A 20,319-nucleotide genomic window follows, 5' to 3' on the forward strand; every position below is an offset into this window, starting at 1 on the left:
ACTTGCATTGAGGGGGCATGGCCGTGACAGAACATGGGGGCTTGGCCAACCTCCACAGCGCAAAAACAGCGTCTCGAACATTTAGTTCCACGCTGGCCAGTGGAATACCCCTTTAAGCAATATGGTGATTTAGTACATGCCGGTAGCAAGTGTTATAGGGCGTCCTATTAGAGCCACTCATCAGCGGGAAGAAATGAGCTTATCATTGGCTGACTGCACCTCTATCTCTGTCCTTAACATGAAACAAGGCACTGGCAAAGGTGTAGCTTGTTGCTTCTGGGCCCCGATGCAAAATACCGGATATCACCGATCGCAGTGATGTCCGGTATTAACGCCTAAGAAGCGGCGATCAAAATTGAACGCTGCGTTTAAAATGTAAAAAAAAAAAGGCTTCCCGACAGCTCAGTCAAACCACGGTGTCCCGATCAGCTGAGGATACATGAGGAGGGTGCCTACCCTCCTCCTCGGCGTCCCGTCGGCGATTGATTGCTCCATGCCTGAAATCCAGGCAGGAGCGGTGGAGCACCGATAACACTGATCAATGCTATGCTGTGGCATATCATTGATCAGTGTATGCAATCAAGGTATTGCATGTTATAGTCCCCTATGGGGGCTATACAAGTGTAAAAATAATGTGTAAAAAAAAATAGTTAATAAATGTGAATTAACCCCTTCCCTAATAAAAGTTTGAATCCCCCCTTTTCCCATTAAAAAAAAAAATGTAAATAAAAATAAATATAAACATATGTGGTATCACCGCGTGCGTAAATATCTGAACTATAAAAATATATCATTAATTAAACCGTGCTATCAATGGTGTACACGTAAAAAAAATTCCAAAGTCCAAAATAGCATATTTTTGGTCACTTTTTGTGCCATAAAAAATGAATAAAAAGCGATCAAAAAGTCACATCAAAACAAAAATGTTACCGATAAAAACTTCAGCTCACGGCACAAAAAATGAGCTCTCATACATCCCTGTAGGCCGAAAAATAAAAAAGTTATAGAGGACATTTTTAACTCCTTAAGGACTGGGGGCGTACCTGTACACCCTGAGTCCGCTCCTGTTCTATAACGCGGTGCCACAACCATAGCGGGCCGGGCCAGGCTGGGACTCGTAGCTAATAGCGCGAGGCATTGATCGCGGTGCCTTGCTCTATTAACCCTTTAGAAGCGGCGTTTAAAGTTGCATGCCGCGTCTAAAGTGAAAGTAAAACATTGCCGGTTATCTCAGGGGGCTGTTCGGGATCGCCGCGGCAAAATCGTGTAATCCCAAACAGCTGTAGGACAGCAGGAGGGTCCCTACCTGCCTCCTCGCTGTCCGATCGCCGAATGACTGCTCGGTGCTTGAGATCCAGGCATGAGCAGTCAAGCGGCAGAATCATTGATCAATGGTTTCCTGTGAGAAACCAGTGATCAATGTAAAATATCAGTGTGTGCAGTGTTATAGGTCCCTATGGGAGCTATAACACTGCAAAAAAAAAGTGAATAAAGATCATTTAACCTCTTTCCTAATAAAAGTTTGAATCACCCCCCTTTTCCCATTTAAAAAAAAAAACAGTGTAAATAAAAAAAATAAACATATGTGGTATTTCAGCGTACGGAAATGTCCAAATTATAAAAATATATCATTAATTAAACCGCACAGTCAATGGCGTACGCGCAAAAAAATTCCAAAGTCCAAAATAGCGTATTTTTGGTCACTTTTTATATCCTGAAAAATTTTATAAAAAGTGATCAAAAAGTCCAATCAATACGAAAATGGTACCGCTAAAAACTTCAGATCACGGCGCAAAAAATTAGCCCTCATACCACCCTATGCGTGGAATAAAAAAGTTATAGGGGTCAGAAGATGACACTTTTAAACGTATACATTTTTGTAAGAGACATTTCGCATAAGCAGCACAACAGATGTTGTCCCGTCACTTTCCCCCCTCCAACACCTGTGTATGCCTCCTTCCGGAATAAAAGTCTGAAATTGCATCTACATCGAGTGCCGTGAGTTCCTTTCTACGTCTGCTTATCTTGGGACTTATAGCCTTCTGTGTCCCATCACTGAGCACCGTATGGCCTAATGCATATACAGAGATGGTTGGTGCATTGTTAGAGTCGTGTTCACACGAGAGGTAGTGCATATTAGGAATAAGTGCAGTGCCGACTGTGTTTCTAATTCTACTATATATATATATATATATATATATATATATATATATATATATATACCGTATTTTTCGTCCTATAGGACGCACCGGCGTATAAGACGCACCCAATTTTTAAGGGCAAAATCTAAAAAATAAAGATTTTGAACCCAATAGTGGTCTTCAACCTGCGGACCTCCAGATGTTGCAAAACTACAACTCCCAGCATGCCCGGAGTTGTAGTTTTGCAACATCTGGAGGTCCGCAGATTGAAGACCACTGCATAGGAGGTCACCGCTGCCCTGGATGTCGCTCCATCGCTGTCGCCGTGTCCCCGTCGCTCTGGAACGTCTCTGCTGCCGGCTGGGTATCCTCGCTCTCCGTCGCCGCCATCACGTCGTTACGCACGCCGACGCACGTACGCGACTACGTTATGACGAGGAAGGAGAGCGCCGGCATACAGGGGAGAAGACACCGAGGAGGCAGGTAAGGTCCTTCCCGGTGTCCTGTAAGCACTAACCTGGCTATTCAGTCGGGCTGCTCGGGACCGCCGCGGTGAAATCGCGGCGGTCCCGAACAGCCCGAAACAACAGCCGGGTTAGTGTCACTTTCCCTTCAGACGCGGCGGTCAGCTTTGATCGGCTCGTCTAAAGGGTTAATACAGGGCATCACCGCGATCGGTGATGTCCTGTATTAGCCACGGGTCCCGGCCGTTGATGGCCGCAGGGACCGCCGCGATAGGGGTGTATTCGCCGTATAAGACGCACCGACTTTTTCCCCCCAGTTTTGGGGAAGAAAAAGTGCGTCTTATACGGCGAAAAATATGGTATATATATATACATGTTTTACTCATAAAAACTCCAAAATCCCTTCCATAGATATAAAGTACCATGATAAAATCCTGTCTTCCAGCAGCCATCACTAGTTTACTGTAGAAGGAGAGCGGCGCAGTTGCTCATTGCAGCCAATCAGATCGCTTCTTTCATTGTTAACAAAGCCTATGAAAAACGAAAGAAGCGATCTGATTGGTTGCTATGGACAACTGCACCACTCTTCCTCTACACAGGTTATCATAAATCTCCCCCAATGTCTATGTAAAGGATTTGGAGCTGCTTATCTGAAAATATAAGCTCCGGCTGCTATAAAGATATGAAAAGAAATTTATCGATACAGGATTTAGGGCCTATATAGATTACAGGCGTTTAGTTCTAATTCTGTATCCAAAGCTCAATTGTCAGCTCTTGTGTTCACTTCCAGGGCCTCCTCCACATGGACAACAGACACATTAAACTCTCTTGGAGTATTCAGTGGATTTTTAACCTCAGACATTCTGAACAATATATCCACAGTAAGTATTCAGCTATAGGGACCATTATATAGAAATATATCATGTACAATGCAATCAGATGGGAATTTCTGGACAAACTGGATTTCCTGATATTTTAGCATCCCATCTTAAAGGGGTTATCCAGTAAAAAAAAAAACTTTTATATATATATATATATATATATATATATATATATATATATATATATATATCAACTGGCTCCAGAAAGTTAAACAAATTTGTAAATTACTTCTATTAAAAAATCTTAATCCTTTCAGTACTTATGAGCTTCTGATGTTGAGTTGTTCTTTTCTGTCTAAGTGCTCTCTGATGACACGTGTCTCGGGAACCGCCCGGTTTAGAAGCGGTTTGCTATGGGGATTTGCTTCTAAACTGGGCGGTTCCCGAGACACATGTCATCAGAGAGCACTTAGACAGAAAAGAACAACTCAACTTCAGAAGCTCATAAGTACTGAAAGGATTAAGATTTTTTAATAGAAGTAATTTACAAATCTGTTTAACTTTCTGGAGCCAGTTGATATTTAAAAAAAAAGTTTTTTCCTGGATAACCCCTTTAATGGATTTTCCCATTTTCTTGCTTATTGATTGGTCTACACACCTTGGACTAAAAGGCACCGTGATGGCTCCCATAGGGGCTGTGACTCGGCTTTCTTTAGGAGGATTAGGGGGTTCATTCTCGGTTATGTTACTAGTATTTTTATTTGTTTACAAAATCCATTTTACTAGGTGTCATTTAACTCCTGGATGAAATCGGCCATACAAACCTCCAACTTGACCAGAAGCCAGTTTGTCACCATTGTCTCAAATCGTACTCCTTCTAGATCTCGGCGAGCTACAGGTGAGTGAGCTACAAAGTGAGGAAAGTAGAGCAGTTCTGGCCTTTCCTTCTCTATTAAAGAGGTTCTTCAAGTCAACTGGTGCCAGGAAGTTATACAGATTTGTAAATTACTTCTATATAAAAATGTTAACCCTTCCAGTACTTATCAGCTGCTGTATATTCCAGAGGAATTTGTGTAGTTCTTTCCAGTCTGACCACAGTGCTCTCTGCTGACACCTCTGTCCATGGCAGGAACTGTCCAGAGCAGGAGCAAATCACCATAGCAAACCTCTCCTGCTCTGGACAGTTCCTGACATGGAGAGAGGGGCAGCAGAGACGACTGTGGTCAGACTGGTAAGAACTACATAACTTCCTCTGGAGCATACAGCAGCTGATAAGTACTGGAAGGTTTAAGATTTTAATATAGTAAATGATTTACAATTCTGGTTACCGGTTGTCTTAAGAACATTTTTATTTCTCCGGAGAACCCCTTTGAATTAAAAGAGAAAAAAAGTCCAGGAAAGAGGAAAGGAAAAGGTAAAGGGATGGCTAAAGGAATAAGAGGGGAAAGGTTAGGAAAAGCGGCTAAAAGAAATGCGAAAGTAATATCTAAAAGAAAGAGGATGAATAAAATAACGTGAAGGGAAGGGTTAAAGGAAAACAGTCACCCGTTCACCCGCATTATAACCCGATACACCGGGTTATAGTGCTGGTGAACAGGAGACCAATGTGTGGTCAGGGTGGTATGAGGGCAGATGGAATTATCCTAGGGGAAGATGGCATTAACCCTTTGTGTTCGTGACGCCAGGGCGGGTTTTACCTCTACACCACCCGAAGGTATACCGCTGGATCCTGGGTTAGGTACGGGGGCAAATAATGACTCCGACGCCAAGTTACGGAACAACGGCAACTTTACTGAGTCAGACAGGTGTAACAGTCTATACAGCTTGGCTAGGCCCAAGAAGGTGACCAGTGACTTCAGAGATCACAGGGCTTGCTGGGACTTATAGTGGACTTGGACAATTTGATGCAGGGCCACTCTGACTTGAGACAGACTTGACTTGGACTGACTTGACTGAGACTGACTATGACAGATTTTACCCCATTTGTAGCTTACCAGGCTTTCCCTTGGACCTGGGGGGGGGGGGGGGGGTAATGGACTTGTGGATCCGTGGCTGCGTGGTAGACTTTAGCCCTCCTTAGGACACCAGACACTCTCTACAGACTTGACCTCACCGCAACTCAGCACTAAAGAGCAAGAGGAAGCTCCACCCAGGGAGGGGGAGACTCGGGAGGGGTCCCATAGGTCACCCTGTAGGTCACATGTCACTGGTACCTTCCTTGGTTACAACACATAGCAACATTACTTAAAGGTATATAACATTATATGTAAATTACATTGAATAACATAGGCACTTAAGGGAATATACATAGGAGACAGATAAAGGGGGGCCCAGGGGTCATATAATGGAGATTGCTGGACAGGGCAGCAAGGGTACAGGGGAGCAACTCCTGTACTGGGCCACCACAGATGCGGGGTCTCGAACTGCTATACCTCCCTGCAGTCCGGAACTCCAATCCTCCGAAGATCCCCCTCTTTCAGTGCTAACTTGCACTCTGGAGGCGAGCCCGCCGACTGGATTTAAATATTCATAAGCGCTTATAAATATTTAAATCCAGCCGGCGGGCCCGCCTCCAGAGTGCAAGTTAGCGCTGAAAGAGGGGGACCTTCGGAGGATCGGGGTTCCGGACTGCAGGGAGGTATAGCAGTCAAAGACCCCGCAAGGGTCTCCTGTTCAACCGCACTATAACCCGGTGTATCAGGTTATAATGCGGGTGAGCGGGTGACCGTCCTCCTTTAAAGGAAAACTGTCAGCCTGTTCACCCACACTAAACCCAATACACTGGCTTATAGTGTGGGTGAATAGGAGTTCAACGAGGGGTCACTTACTTAAATATGTCCAGTAGGTCTCGCTGGACTCCTGTTCACCCACACTATAAGCCAGTGTATTGGGTTTAGTGTGGGTGAACAGGATGACAGTTTTCCTTTTAGAGAAGGAAAATGTTAAGAAAAGGTGAAGGAAATGGGAAAGGAATGTCTAAAGGAATGGATAAAAGAAGGAGAAAGTCTAAAGGAAAAAAAGGAGTCACATGTGATTCTGTGTTAGTCCCAATATATCACACACTATTCAGCATTCAGCAAATTCAGCAAATTGCGGGCGCCGGCACTAAGACCGCACAGGAATGCATCGTCTCATAGACAGCAATGCATTCGGTGCAGAGTCCGCAGAAAGACTGGACAGGTTCATTCTTTCTGCAGACACGGAAATCGGAAATTCTACCGTGTGCCCAGCGCTGCAGAATCCCATTGAATACAACCTAGCTCAAGAAAAGAGCAAGGAAAAGTGTAAAAGGAGATGGTAAGGCCATGTTCACACATCGGCGCGGAAATTCCGAATTCTGTGTCCCAGAGAGAATTAACATGTCCATTCTTTCTGCGGACTCCGCACGTCTATGAGACGGGGCATTCCCGTGCGCTTCTAGCAATTAGTGGAATGCCCCTATAGAGATTTTTCGTGCAGACATGCCGTGGTGTGAACATAGCCTAAGTCTTACGGAAATGGGAAGAGGACGGCTGAAAGAAATTAGAATGGAATGCCTAAGGCTATGTTTACACTATGGAATGTCCGCAAACTGTGGTCTCATAGAAAGCATTCCATGCAGAGTCTGCAGAAAGAATGAACATGTTCATTATTTCTGCGGACATGGAAAACAGAATTTCTGTGCCGGAAACATCTGTCACGGAATCTCCGCCGTGTGCACAGCACAGCAGAACTCTGCTGCAGCGGAATCTCCAGCAAAATTCCAATTAGGAAATTCTGGAATTCCGGATGTGTGAACATAGCCTCAGCCTCAAGAAAAGGGCAAGGAAAAGTGTTAAAAGGAGATGGTTAGTCTCAGGAAAATGGGAAGAGAACGGCTGAAAGAAATTACAATGGAAAGCCTAAGAGAAAAGAGATGTGTAAAGCAAAAAAAAAGCCAAAGAAGAAGGTAAAAATAATAATAAAAGACATAATAAAATATGAAGAGGGAAAGTAAAACGGCTGTCTGGGCATGCTGAAGTTTTGCAACATCTGTGGGGGTCCCAGTTTGATCAGCAATGCAGATCTGAGCAGATTCTGCCAAAAGAATGTTCAAGATTTTAAATCTGAAATTCTGTTGCAGAAATGCTCGATGCAGCAGAATCCCATTGAAAATCATGGAAGGCTGCTGCAGCGGAATTTCAAACAAGAGTCTCTTGGCTCAGACATTCCTTAGTGTGAAATTATCCTTAAAACTAGAATTCTTCCATTTTAGGTTGTACTACTGGTAACATCACAGCTGACAATGTGAATGACAACCTGCTCCCAGTGACTTATACCGCACAACAATTAGATGCCTGCCTAGACAACGATATACTGGTGAATTACCTGTCAGTACTGAGCAGTAAGATCTTCACCAACGAGCAACTCATCGTCCTGAAGAATAAGCTCGATGCGGTAAGTTACCCCATTCTCACCAATTTTGCCGATCCTTTGAGATTAGTACTTCCCCCTTTGCTCACTTTCCATTCCTCTATTTCTGGAGTGGCCTTTTTCACTATTACTTTGTTACTTACCATTTACTTATCCTTTTTTTCCTTCCCGTTTTTTGTCAAGATGGAGTAGCCCAAGATTTCATATTACTGTGGGAGGGGATTTCATTTCTGTTCATAGTCGCCCTCTGTAGGCTAATCCTCCTTATTAGCAAGGAAAGAACATTTACTTAATATGGATACAGAAAAGAACTCGTATTGGAACTCACCCCTTTTAAAGGGGTACACCGCCACTAGACATGTTATTCCCTATCCAAAGGATAGGTGATAACATGTCTGATCGTGAGGGTAACACATCTAGCGGCGGAGTACCCCCCTTAAAGGAGGTGTGTGCAAATACAAATTCTTTTCTCTGCTGCGGCACCCCAGTCATCCGGTGCATGGAGTGAACTCCACTCTGTGGTGGATGATTGGCGATCAAAGCCACCACGCCCCCTCCATTCATGTCTTGTGTGCTAGCCGTCACACCCCCTCCCATAGACATGAATGGAGGGGCGTGGCGTGACGTCACGCCACAGGGCCGGCCCAGACATCACAGGGGTCCCAGTGGCCGGACCCCCAGCGATCTGACATGTCATCTGCTATCCTTTTGATAGGGAATAACATGTCTAGGGGCATCTCCCCCCCCCCCCTACGTTATATTCTACATTAGTAAGATAGGTATATCGGGTATAGACAAAAGGTTGTAGTTTTATAGTTTGAGCTATAGTGCCACCTGCGCTATTCTTCTGTGCCAAACATTTACTTCATGTACTGACTATGGGTTGTGTCTTTTTCCCCAGCTCTATCCTTCAGGTTACCCAGATACCATCCTATCCAGCCTCGGTGCGATCACTAAAGTATGTGGAGACGCTGACGTGAACAAGTGGAGCATAGGTTCAGTGGACACCTTCAGCAGTTTGCTTGCCGCCGAGCTGTCTACTAGTCTGGTAAATGAAAAACTCACCGTATACCATTGTTCCCCAACCAGCTGTTGCAAAACTACAACATTGATGAACCCATTCGCGACATCCACAGTACATGTATAGAGAATGTGCTCTGGGGAAATTTTAAGTTATAGTTTTGCAACATCTGATGGTTCTCTGGTTCAGTAGTTTTAAAGCTTTTATCAAGAGTTTTTTTTTTATTATTATAAAAAAATAAAAATAAAAAAAGGACCCAATTTACATGGATTTGCAAAAAATGCATAAAATATTCCAGTCCAAATCCCAACCAACACAGCACCTCAATATAGGCATCACAGAAACATACTTTAAAGGAGTACTGTAGTGAAAGATAATTTATCCACTATTCAAAGGATAGGGGATAAGTTATAGATCACGGGGGGTCCAACCGCTGGGACACCCTGACATCTCCTGAATGGGGCCCTAGCAGTATGCTGGAAGGGGGCATGCTGACACGCCCCTTCCATGTTTCCCAGAGATCCATGGAGGGGGCATGTTGGCCGCAGCTTCCTGCGGGGGTCGGAACAGACGCCTCCAACAGATTGCTGGGGCCCCATTCAGGAGATCATGGGGGGTCCAACGGGTCAGACCCCCCGAGATCTATAACTTATCCCCCGTAGATAGGGGATAACTTATTTTTCACTGCACTACTCCTTTAATTTTAACACCACCACCTCACCCGATCCTCCCAGGCCTTTGTCGGTATTGACACCAGACAGATCACCAACATCTCCAAGTTGATTGAAACTTCTTACCTGCTTTTTTTTGGAGGATTTGGCCAAAATTTCTTCATACCCCCATATTTTATTTACAAGGTGTTTCCAGTGATCCAGCACTGGCAGTTTCTCAGTAAACCAGGTCCTCATTATTAACACCTTAGCCACCAAAAAGAGTTTCAGACATAATAAATTCAAATCCCAAATTCCACCACTTCGCCCACAATTGCCACCCTGACTGACAAAAAAAATTTCCTCCAAAACTTTTTCCAAGAATTCACCTGTTCAAAAAAATTTTTATTAAGAGTTTTAAAGTTAATACAAATAAACATAAAACAAACAAACTAAACAAAGTGACACATAACAGATATCTCACATGTACTCGACAAAGTCGCAAAGCAATGTATAATAATGAGTCCAAGGTAAGGTAAATAATGCAAATATATAAAATGCACAATATCTTAAACAAATACAATAAGGCTAGGTTCAGACTACGGAATTTCCGCCTGCAATTTTGCTTTGAAATTGGAGGCGGAAATTCCGCTTTCTAAAATGTCTAGTGTAGTGAATGATTTTCTGTTCACAAATTCACACTTCGGAATTTGTGAAGCGGAAAATCCGCTTTGAAAATCCGCTTAGAAATTTCCGCCTGAAGAAGGTGTTGCTCTTTCTTCAGGCGGAAATCCGCGCAGAACACATTGCAGTCTATTGGTCTATACTGATTCAGCCGGCACTGGCCGCACTCGGAATCTCCGGGCGGAAATTTTCTGCCTGGAGATTCCGTAGTCTGAACCTAGCCTTATCGTTAATTATGTTAAGATAATAAAGGAAAGTATAGTATATCTGGATGTCCTCAGTTTGGAGACCACTGATCTACTTGTTGTGGTCAATATAGCTCACAGAATCTTGGTGTTTTGACAGAGGGAGCCCCCTTCTGTCACCGAACTGCCACCCCTGTAGTGTGATCGTATGGTGCCATTGGGTTGTCACGGCAGTGAAGGCCTACAGGGCTGGCATGTTTGTACTCCTATAATAAACTGCCCATCAGAACACAAGGTGTAATAGGATATCAGTATAATGACAGTACACTGCAATACATTAGTATTGCAGTGTACTGTAAAAGCAATGAAACAATCACATATTCAAGTCCCCTGGGGTGACTAAAAGTTTAGTAAAAAACAAACAGTGAAACAGTTTTCTTTTAAAAATATAATAATAAACATCAATATTAATTAAAAAGCCCCCTCTTTAACAATTTCATAAATAAATAAATTACAAAAAATTATTAAAGTTATGGTTTTTCCACAACTGGAGGAACAGTGGTTTGGAATAAAAAGAAAAAGCTGCTGTGATCAAAAAGTGTGTACATCAAAATGGTGTCATTAAAGTGTACCTTTCATCAACAAAAACTTTTTATACAATGTAGATAATACCGTTATATGTATATTTGTAATATACATTGGTTAAAAAAAATGTGTATATTTTTGTCCCTATAGCTGTTGTCTCTGTGAGGAGTCCAAATACAGGAAGTGTGGGTGGACAAGCAGGGCTCTGTGGACTAAGGAAAAGCAGGACAGTGTGCATGGAAGCTCTATGACACTCTCTAGGCTCCCACAGCAGGATGATTGACAAGCCAGGAGTCTGCACAGATCCCTGCTTGTCCCGCCCTCACTTCCTGTATTTGGACTCATAGAGTCACACAGACAATAGCTGCAGGGACAGCATTTTTTTCAGCCAAAAATATACACAATTTTTAACTAATGTATATTACAAATATAGATATAATAGTATTATCTACATTATATAAAAAGTTTTTATTGACATCAGGTACACTTTAACAAAAAAATGTTTTCCCCGCAAAGGGCCCTCCATAGCTTTGTAAGTGTAAACATTAAAAAAAATTGTGAAAGGGCTAAGAATATGTAAATTATTATTATAATAATTATAATTTTTTTTATAAATTGTTTTTTTTATAAAACAAAAAAACACCCACATTTATATGAATTCAGGAACCCTGGAATGACACTGAGTAAATCTTGCCATAAAAAAAATAAAATAAAAAATCACTACAAAATGGCAGAATTTCTTTTTCAGGAAGTTTTTGTTTTCAGTTTTGTGTGCCTGTGGCTTCCACTAAAGGGAGCTTACGGCATACAACTTATACTTTTGACTCAGTAATAAAACAGTATGTAGTCAGCTCACCCTAGTGCCAGCTGCAGGTGCATACAATTTAAAGGGATACTCCACTCCTAGACATCTTATCACCTATACAAAGAATAGGGGATGAGATGTCTGCTCGCGAGGGTCCCGCTGCTTGGATCTCCACGATCTCTGTGCAGCACCCGGCGTTCATTCGGAACACTAGGTACGGACGGTGGGGGTCGTGACGTCATGGCCACGCCCTCATGGTGTCACACCATGCCCCCTCCCATATACTTGCATTGAGGGGGCGTGGCGTGACATCACGAGGAGCGTGGCAGTGACATCACAACCCCTGCCGCCTGCTCAATGCGTTCAGAACAAAATGTTTAGAACGCTGGGGCAGCAGAGAACCCCTTTAACGCTATTGTTCTAAAAAAAAATAGGCATGTTTTGGAGCTCTGACCCCTTAACCAATTTGCCCTCTTCTCTCTTCTACCATTTCAGGCCACTAGTATAATTGCAAAATACATTAGTTTGGGGAATCCGATAAATGCAGCTGCTCTAAATGTGATCGGGAGTCAATATATCTGCCTCCTGAGCAGCGCTCAACTGAGCCTCATCACCACCACTGCTATAAGGTGAGTGCTCCTCAAACATCAACCTGCAAAGAGGCTGCAGGCTTCAGATATAGATATTTCTATTCAATGCATCCCTAACTAATATACTCTACCGTCAATGTCTTCTGCAGTGATGCCAAAGCCCTGGACGTTTCCGCATGTAACCAATCTGTAAAAGATGCCCTGTACACTACGGCAAAGGCGGCCTACCAGGCACAGAATAGCCAGGTGTCTATCTACTACAACCTCATAAAGCCATATCTGGGTGAGTAACTCATCAGTGCACACAATACAATTTCACGATGGACTTTATACAATTACTATAATACCTGATAAAAATGGCGCCAACTACAGGTGGAGCACCGGCCGCAGACCTCAAGTCCCTGGCTGCAATGAGTCCCAGCATGGACGTAGGAACCTTTGTGAAATTAAATCCATCCGCTGTGTTGGTGAGTATGAAATCTGATGCTCTATAGGTTTTGTACCCTTCCTCATCTTGCCAGGTGTTGGCGCTGTTGGCACTGGAGAATTGCTGTAAACTTTGTTAGCTAAAAACTTACATTGAATTCACTGGACACAAAAGGCATTGCAACTACTATGTCCATATAAAGTGGTCTATACCATCTATAAACAAAGGCATATGCAGAAGCGTGGGGATCCAGTAGCAACCATTAAAATGGGACATGTACCCACCACCACACCCCTATATTGGGGAGATAATGGCAGTTTAAAAGGGGTACTCCGCCCTAGGTATCTTATTCCCTATCCAAAGGATAGGGGATAAGATGTCTGATCGCAAGGGGGTCTGGACACTGGGAACCCTGCGATCTCAAGGCCGGCACCTCAACGTTCTGAACACGGAAGCTTTGAGCTTCTGTGTTCGTGATGTCACGCCCCGCCCCCTCCATTCATGTCTATGGGAGGGGGCATGAAGGCTAATACATAGCCATTACGCCTCCTCCAGTAGACATGAATGGAGGGGGCATGAGGCCTGTGGTTACCCGTCACGGAGGGGAGTTCACAGTTGGGAGAGGTTACAGCTGATCACTGGTGTTCCCAACAGGGTCACTTTGTGTTCAGCTCATTGTAAAAGGACCACTCATACAAATAGGAATTTCCCCCAATATTAAAGAGTACTCCGCCCCTAGACATCTTATCCCCTATTCAAAAGATTATTGGGGCCTATGATCTCTGGTCCCGAAAGCCAGTAATCCGCATGCCGAATTACAAGCGACCACAGTCATCATGCCCCCTTCTTAGACATTAATAGGGGGGTGTGATGACCACGGTCGTCCATAGCCTAGCACAACTAGGACGTGGGGGTGATGGCATGGAGATCGCGTAGGGTCCCAGTGGTGGAACCCCCAGCGATCAGACATCTTATCCTATATCCTTTGAATAGGGGATAATATGTCTAGGGGGTGGAGTACCCCGTTAAGTAAAAACCAGGGGCTCCTGGTATAGAAAGATAGTGCCATATCTGCAGCGATAAAATATATATATATATATATATATATATATATATATTTGATCCCCTGCTGATTTTGTACGTTTGCCCACTAATAAAGAAATGATCAGCCTATAAGTTTAATGAGAGACAGAGTAACAACAAAAATCCAGAAAAAGGCATTTCATATAATTTATAAATTAATTTGTAGTTTAATCCCCCATCAATCAGCAAGATGTCTGTCTCCCAGGTGTCTTATACAGGTAACGAGCTGAGATCAGGAGCACTCTCTTAAAGGGACCACTCCTAATCTCAGACTGTTACCTGTATAAAAGACACCTGTCCATAGAATCAATCAATCAGATTCCAAAGTCTTCATGACCAAAGAGCCATCCAAGGATGTCAGGGACAAAATTGTAGACCTAAACAAGGCTGGAATGGGCTACAAGACCATCTACAAGACCATCGCCAAGAAGTGCAGTGAGAAGTTTACAACAGCTGGTGCCATTTTATTAGAAATGGAAGAAACAGAAAACAACTGTCAATCTACTTCTGTTGGGGGCTCCATGTAAGATCTCATGTTGTGACGGACTGCAACACCCCCCAGGGCCCCTCTGCTCAAGAAAGTTCATACAGTATCACAAAACACAGGATTAGATACAGTGCTGATTAGAAAGTGTCACAACAACTAGATTAGTCTGAGGTTTACCAATGAACATCTCATTTTTTTTTGATTCAGAGATTTATTGGCAAACTTTATTGGCAAGATCCTCCAGTGTAGTTCTGGGCTGATTCCTCATCGTTCTCATGATCAATAAAATACTCCATGAGGTGAGATCTTACATGGAGCTTCGGACCAAAGGAGATTGACAGATATTTTGGGTTTCTTCCATTTGTGAATAATGGCACCAAATGTTATATCTTCTCACCGAGCTGCTTTGCGATGGTCTTGTAGCCCATTCCAGCTGTGTGTAGGTCTACAATCTTCTCCCTGACATACTTGGATGGCTCTTTGGTCTTGACCTTGGTGGAGAGTTTGGAATCTGATTCATGGTTTCTGTGGACAGATGTCTATATACAGGTAACAAACTTAGATTAGGAGCACTCCCGTAGAGAGTGCTCCTAATTTCAGCTCATTACCTGATATTACCAGAAATCTTGCTGATCAACAGGGAATCAAATTCCGTATTTATTGGCGTATAACACGCACTGGCGTATAACACGCACCCCCATTTAATAGGGAAATTTAAGTAAAAAAATACATATAAAATAAATGACAGACTAAATGCCATATCATCCCTCTAATTTTGATTTTGCCTGAACTTCAGTTTGGTCCCCCCTTCCAGTGCCACATCATTCCTCCCCTTTTATCAGCCCCTGTGCCACATTTACACCTATCCCCCCCCCCTCCACACACTGTCTCATCATTCCCCCACTGTCTCATCATTTCCCCACTGTCTCATCATTCCCCCACTGTCTCATCATTCCCCCACTGTCTCATTTTGCCCCCCTGCTCATCATGCCCCCTGCTCATCATGCCCTTTCCCCCTCTGTTTTTGATATATATATATTTTTCCCCACAGGCCAGGTCCGGTGTCGGGTCTTGCGGGCTGCGGTCAGTGAAGCAGGATGAGTGACGTCCTCTGCCAGCTGCACAGCATCAGGGATGTCACTCATCATTCGCTGCAGCCACCGCTGGTCAGTGTGGCCGCAGCGCCAATTGCTTATTTAACTTCAGCACCGCAGCCACCTTAGAATAGACACAGCGGCAGCAGCATTGAATGAGTGACGTCCCTGATTCTGTGCAGTGGAGCTAGCAGAGGACGTCACTCATTCTGCTTCACTGACTGCAGCCCGAAAGACTCGACACCGGACCTGGCCTGCCGAGCGCGGCTAGGTAAGAAAGATAAAAAAAAAATACAATAAAAAGCAGGGGGGAAAGGGAGGAAAATAAAAAAAAAACAAAGCGGGAGCCGCGCACTGGTCACTGATTTAAAGTGTACATGGCCAGGCTGCTAATCCTTAACAAGCAACCGCTGCTGCAGCCACTTTAAATCAGTGACAAAAAGATTTATTTGCCTTGAATTTAAAGGACATCTGCAGCGTGATTAACACTTATCCCCTATCCACAACATAGGGGATTATTGTTTGATCGCGGGCGGTCCGACCGCTGGGACTCCCTGTGATCTCCTGTACGGGGCCGTGGCTGTCCCGTGCAGGGGGCGTGCGAGCCACAGCATGACGTTGCAGCCGGCACGCCTCCTCCATACATCTCTATGGGAGAGGCGGGGAGGCAGCGTTCGTGCCTTCCCGTCTCCCCCATAGAACTGTATGGGGACGGGGAGGAGACGGGGCATCACTGTCGACCTCTAGGTCGACGCTGCGCGCCTTAGCGCTCACCATGAGCGCTAATTGCGGCGCCCCGTTAGGGAGATCGCGGGGGGTCCCAGCGGTTGGACACCCCGCAATCAAACACTTATCCCCTATCCCGTGGATAGGGGATAAGTGTCATACCGCTGCAGTTGTCCTTTAAGTTTTAAAAGTGCGTGTTATACACCAATAAATACGGTACTTATTTTACTCAGTAAGGCTATTTTCACACTTTCGTTGTCACACGTTAGTGTGACGGCCGTCAGGTGCTGCCGGGGGGAGAATAGCGTGAGAAAAAATACTGCTTGCGCCGTCTTTTTCTCCCTCTACTCCCGCTGAAAAACAGCGGTGCCTGATAGACACCATTGACTAAAATGGGGTCCATCTGGACCTGCTGTTGCCCGTTGAACCCCGTCAAAATGACGGCCATCAAACTCGGGGGGAAAAAATAGAGTTTGACGGCCGTACTTGACGGGGTGCAACGGCAGTGAAAAAGTAGCCTAAATTGTAAATCAATTCATAGCTTATTTAAAATGTGTTTATCTGGATTTTTTGTTGTTCTATCGCTCACCGTTCAAATAAACCGAAGGTTAAAATTACAGACTGATCATTTATTTTCTGTCAGTGGGCAAACGTACAAAATCAGCAGGGGATCAAATACATTTTTCCTTCACTGTATACAGTCAGGCAGCAGACAGGGAGCGAAGGAGAATAATGTATAATCACGATTGTTGTCTTTGGAAATCTACTTTACATTTAATGATGTAGAAGGAAAACTCGGTCTGCTATTAAACAGGCCCAAAATTCTGTACTAATCAAATAATTAACTTATAGTTAATCAGCTACTAATTAACTTAAGTAGCTGATCAAGGGGGTCGACCGCTGGGACCCCCTTGATCAGCAAGCCAGGACCCAGTTACAGTGCTCCTCACTGAGAGAGCTGGGGTCCAGTCCTGGAGATCGCGGCGGGTCCAAGCGATTGGACCCCCCACGATCAGCTACTTATCCCCTATCCTGTGTATAGGGGATGAGTTTACTTTTGCCTGAGTTCCCCTTTTATTTCTTTATATATCTAAAGTGTGGTCAGAGTTCAGTTTTGCTGAGAGGGTGCAAAATCCACCACATATAGAACTAGAATGAAGTGTTAAAGCCCTGCCAACAGAGGGAGCTCAGGAGAATACTGTACTCAGTTTGAAGCTGCCATAACACGTCCGTCACTTGTTCCTCCAGGGTCTGACAGTCAGCGATGTGAAGGGTTTACTTGGCAACAACACGGTAGATCTGACGACTCAGGTAAGCAACAGCGTCGTGAGCAACTGGATCGCCATACAGAAACAGTCTGATCTGGACACCCTGGGCCTGGGCATCCAGGGAGGAATACGGGACGTCGCAACAACAACACCTACGACAACTAAGACTACGATTAAACCTACGAGTAAGAACATCTTCAATGTTTTTGTCTGCTGTTCCTAATATATAAGAAAAATATAATATAAATGAAATGTTAATTAAAGAAGAGTTCCAGATTTTATTTGCCTATATTTTGCAGAAATGGCTATTATTGTGCTTACTTAGCTATTCCTTGTGCTTACCTCTTTTTGCTGATGTGGCAGGCATGGGATAGGCTCCATTTTGGTTTACAAATATAGAATGATGTGGGTTCTGTGAAGCAGCCTACATTTCCCATAAATCATCTATCTGACGAACAGATGGTTTACCAATCCAGTTTGTCATCTAATCAGACTGCTAGTGCCGGAGATTGTCCTGGTGAACTTATTAGACTCATTCGTGGGTTGGTATCAGTTCACATTATATGCAGTTTTGAGGCATTTTAGTACTTAAAATGCGTTTTTTTTAGAAAAATATTGCCATATGGCAAAAAGTAATTTGACCTATAATCACAGTGTGTGAACACAGCCTCAGGGAATGTGCTGTAACTACTATTAATTCTGATCCCATAGAGATAGCAGCAGCAGTATACAGATAGAGCTGGAGGGGAGGTGTATAACTTCTATTTATCCTGATTCCATAGAGATAGCAGGAGTATACAGATAGAGCTGGAGGGGAGGTGTATAACGAATATATATATATATATATATATATATATTTTATATATATATATATATGCTGACCTCATGAGATAGCATCAGCAATATACAGATAGAGCTGGAGGGGAGGTGTATAACTACTGAATATCCTGATCCCATGGAGATAGAGCTGGAGGGGAGGTGTCTAACTACTATATATCCTGATCCCATAGAGATAGTAGCAGTATACAGATAGAGCTGGAGGGGAGGGGTATAACTACTGTATATCCTGATCTCATAGAGATAGCAGCAGTATACAGAGAGCTGGGAAAGGAGGTGTATAACTATTATATATCCTGATCCTATAGAGATAGCATCAGCAGCAGTATACAGATAGAGCTCTGGGAGGTGAATGACTAATGCATATCCTGACCCTTTAAATATAGCAGCAGTATACAGATAGAGCTGGAAGGGTATAACTACTATATATCCTGATCCCACAGAGATAGCAGCAGCAGTATACAGATAGAGCTGGAGGGGATGTATATAACTACTTTATATGCAGATCCTATAGAATTAGCAGCAGTATAAAGATAGAGCTGAAGAGGAGATGTATAACTACTATATATTGTATAGCTGGGAGGGGTGTGGGGGCTAGAAGGAGATGATCTGTACACGATAATGTTATCCTGTATTCTAAAGGAAGTAAGAAACCAGGTCTGACATCCTGTTACTCACATTAAGCACAGTAACTTTTTTTGAGTCAGACTGGTGGTGATCACATGACCAAATTAGAGTAATGAAACACAAAGATGCAGCTGTGCTGTAATAAAACAAGTGCTGCTGTATGACTAGTGATGGTGAGTGTGCATGATATAGGCAAAAAAACAAAAACCTGGAGTGCTTCTTTAAAAGGGATCCCCCAATTTTATATTAAAAAAAAAGCACCCAAAACAGCGAGAATTGGTGGAGGCAAAACAGCAACTAAAATGAAATTCCATTCTTTTTTATAATGTATGGTTCCCACTGGGGACGATTGTTGCTTGACTACCTAGATCTTGGCCACAAAGATTGACAGGGTTTAGGTAAAGGGACATTGGCAGCCCATGGCGTCTGCTAAAATTCCGAAAAAGGGGCAGGGGTAGTACATTTTTTTTTGACTCAGTATTTAGGGTCTATTCACTCAGCGGAATTCCGCCTCAAATGAAAGCCCAATACACTTCTATGGGATTCCGCACTCCTGTTGACACTTCGGAATTTCCGCTAGCGTTAACGGGAGTGCGGAATCCCATAAAAGTGTACTGGGCTTTCATTTGAGGCGGAATTCCGCAGTGTGAATAGACGCTTAGGGATTTCACAATTCAAAGGGTTTAGAACAGTGTTTCCCAACCCGGGTGCCTCCAGCTGTTGCAAAACTACAACTCCCAGCATGCCCGGACAGCCAACGGCTGTCCGGGCATGCTGGGAGTTGTAGTTTTGCAACAGCTAGAGGAACCCGTGTTGGGAAACACTGTTCTAAACCCTTTGAATTGTGAAATCCCTAAGTTGCAGTACAACTCTGATTATGCCCTGGCAGCCTTCAGCCAGTCGAATTCACGTTCTAATGTGTTGTTCTTTCACCCTCACAGGCTCATCGACTTCTGTTCTCGCCCACGGCCTCTTGGTCCTGTTGGCCGTTTTTGGACTATTCGCGCTTTCCTAAAACCTGACGCAGAAGACAATCTCCTGACCGTGGATTCTGTGGACGCCATGATTCCAAAAATTCTCCATTCTTCCTTGTTATAGCTAAAGAGGTTGTCCAGGAATAGAAAACCAGAGCTGATTTCTTAAAAAAAACAGCACCACCCTTGTCCTAAGGTTGTGTGTGGTATTGCAGCTCAGTTTTAGTTAACGGAGCCAAGTTGTAATACCACGCACAACCTGGGGAGATGTGTGGTACTGTTTTTAAAAGATATTAGCTCTGGTTTTCTTTTTCTGGATAACCCCTTTGAAGAAGAAAGCAGCCATGTTTGTCTAATCTTGTATATTCCCTTTGATTGCACTGCCCTCTTCACATTAAAGTGAACATGACTTTAAAGGGGTATTCCAGGATTTTTTATTTATTTGACTATCCTACAGG

General features: G+C 43.7%; 1 protein-coding gene across 1 annotated transcript in view; it reads left to right on the forward strand.

Annotated features, from left to right (window-relative positions):
• Window positions 1–20,027, forward strand: part of MSLN (mesothelin) — a 46,418-nt gene extending 26,391 nt beyond the window's left edge. The window contains exons 21-29 of the mRNA XM_056536172.1: window positions 3,396–3,486; window positions 4,213–4,324; window positions 7,661–7,842; window positions 8,720–8,866; window positions 12,244–12,377; window positions 12,488–12,621; window positions 12,711–12,805; window positions 17,404–17,608; window positions 19,829–20,027. Coding sequence (XP_056392147.1) covers window positions 3,396–3,486; window positions 4,213–4,324; window positions 7,661–7,842; window positions 8,720–8,866; window positions 12,244–12,377; window positions 12,488–12,621; window positions 12,711–12,805; window positions 17,404–17,608; window positions 19,829–19,902 — 1,174 coding nt within the window. The 3' untranslated portion in view covers window positions 19,903–20,027. The remainder of the gene's footprint in view (window positions 1–3,395; window positions 3,487–4,212; window positions 4,325–7,660; window positions 7,843–8,719; window positions 8,867–12,243; window positions 12,378–12,487; window positions 12,622–12,710; window positions 12,806–17,403; window positions 17,609–19,828) is intronic.
• The last annotated feature ends 292 nt before the right edge of the window (window positions 20,028–20,319 follow it).

The sequence above is a fragment of the Hyla sarda genome, chromosome 8, assembly GCF_029499605.1.
Source record: "Hyla sarda isolate aHylSar1 chromosome 8, aHylSar1.hap1, whole genome shotgun sequence".
Taxonomy (NCBI): domain Eukaryota; kingdom Metazoa; phylum Chordata; class Amphibia; order Anura; family Hylidae; genus Hyla; species Hyla sarda.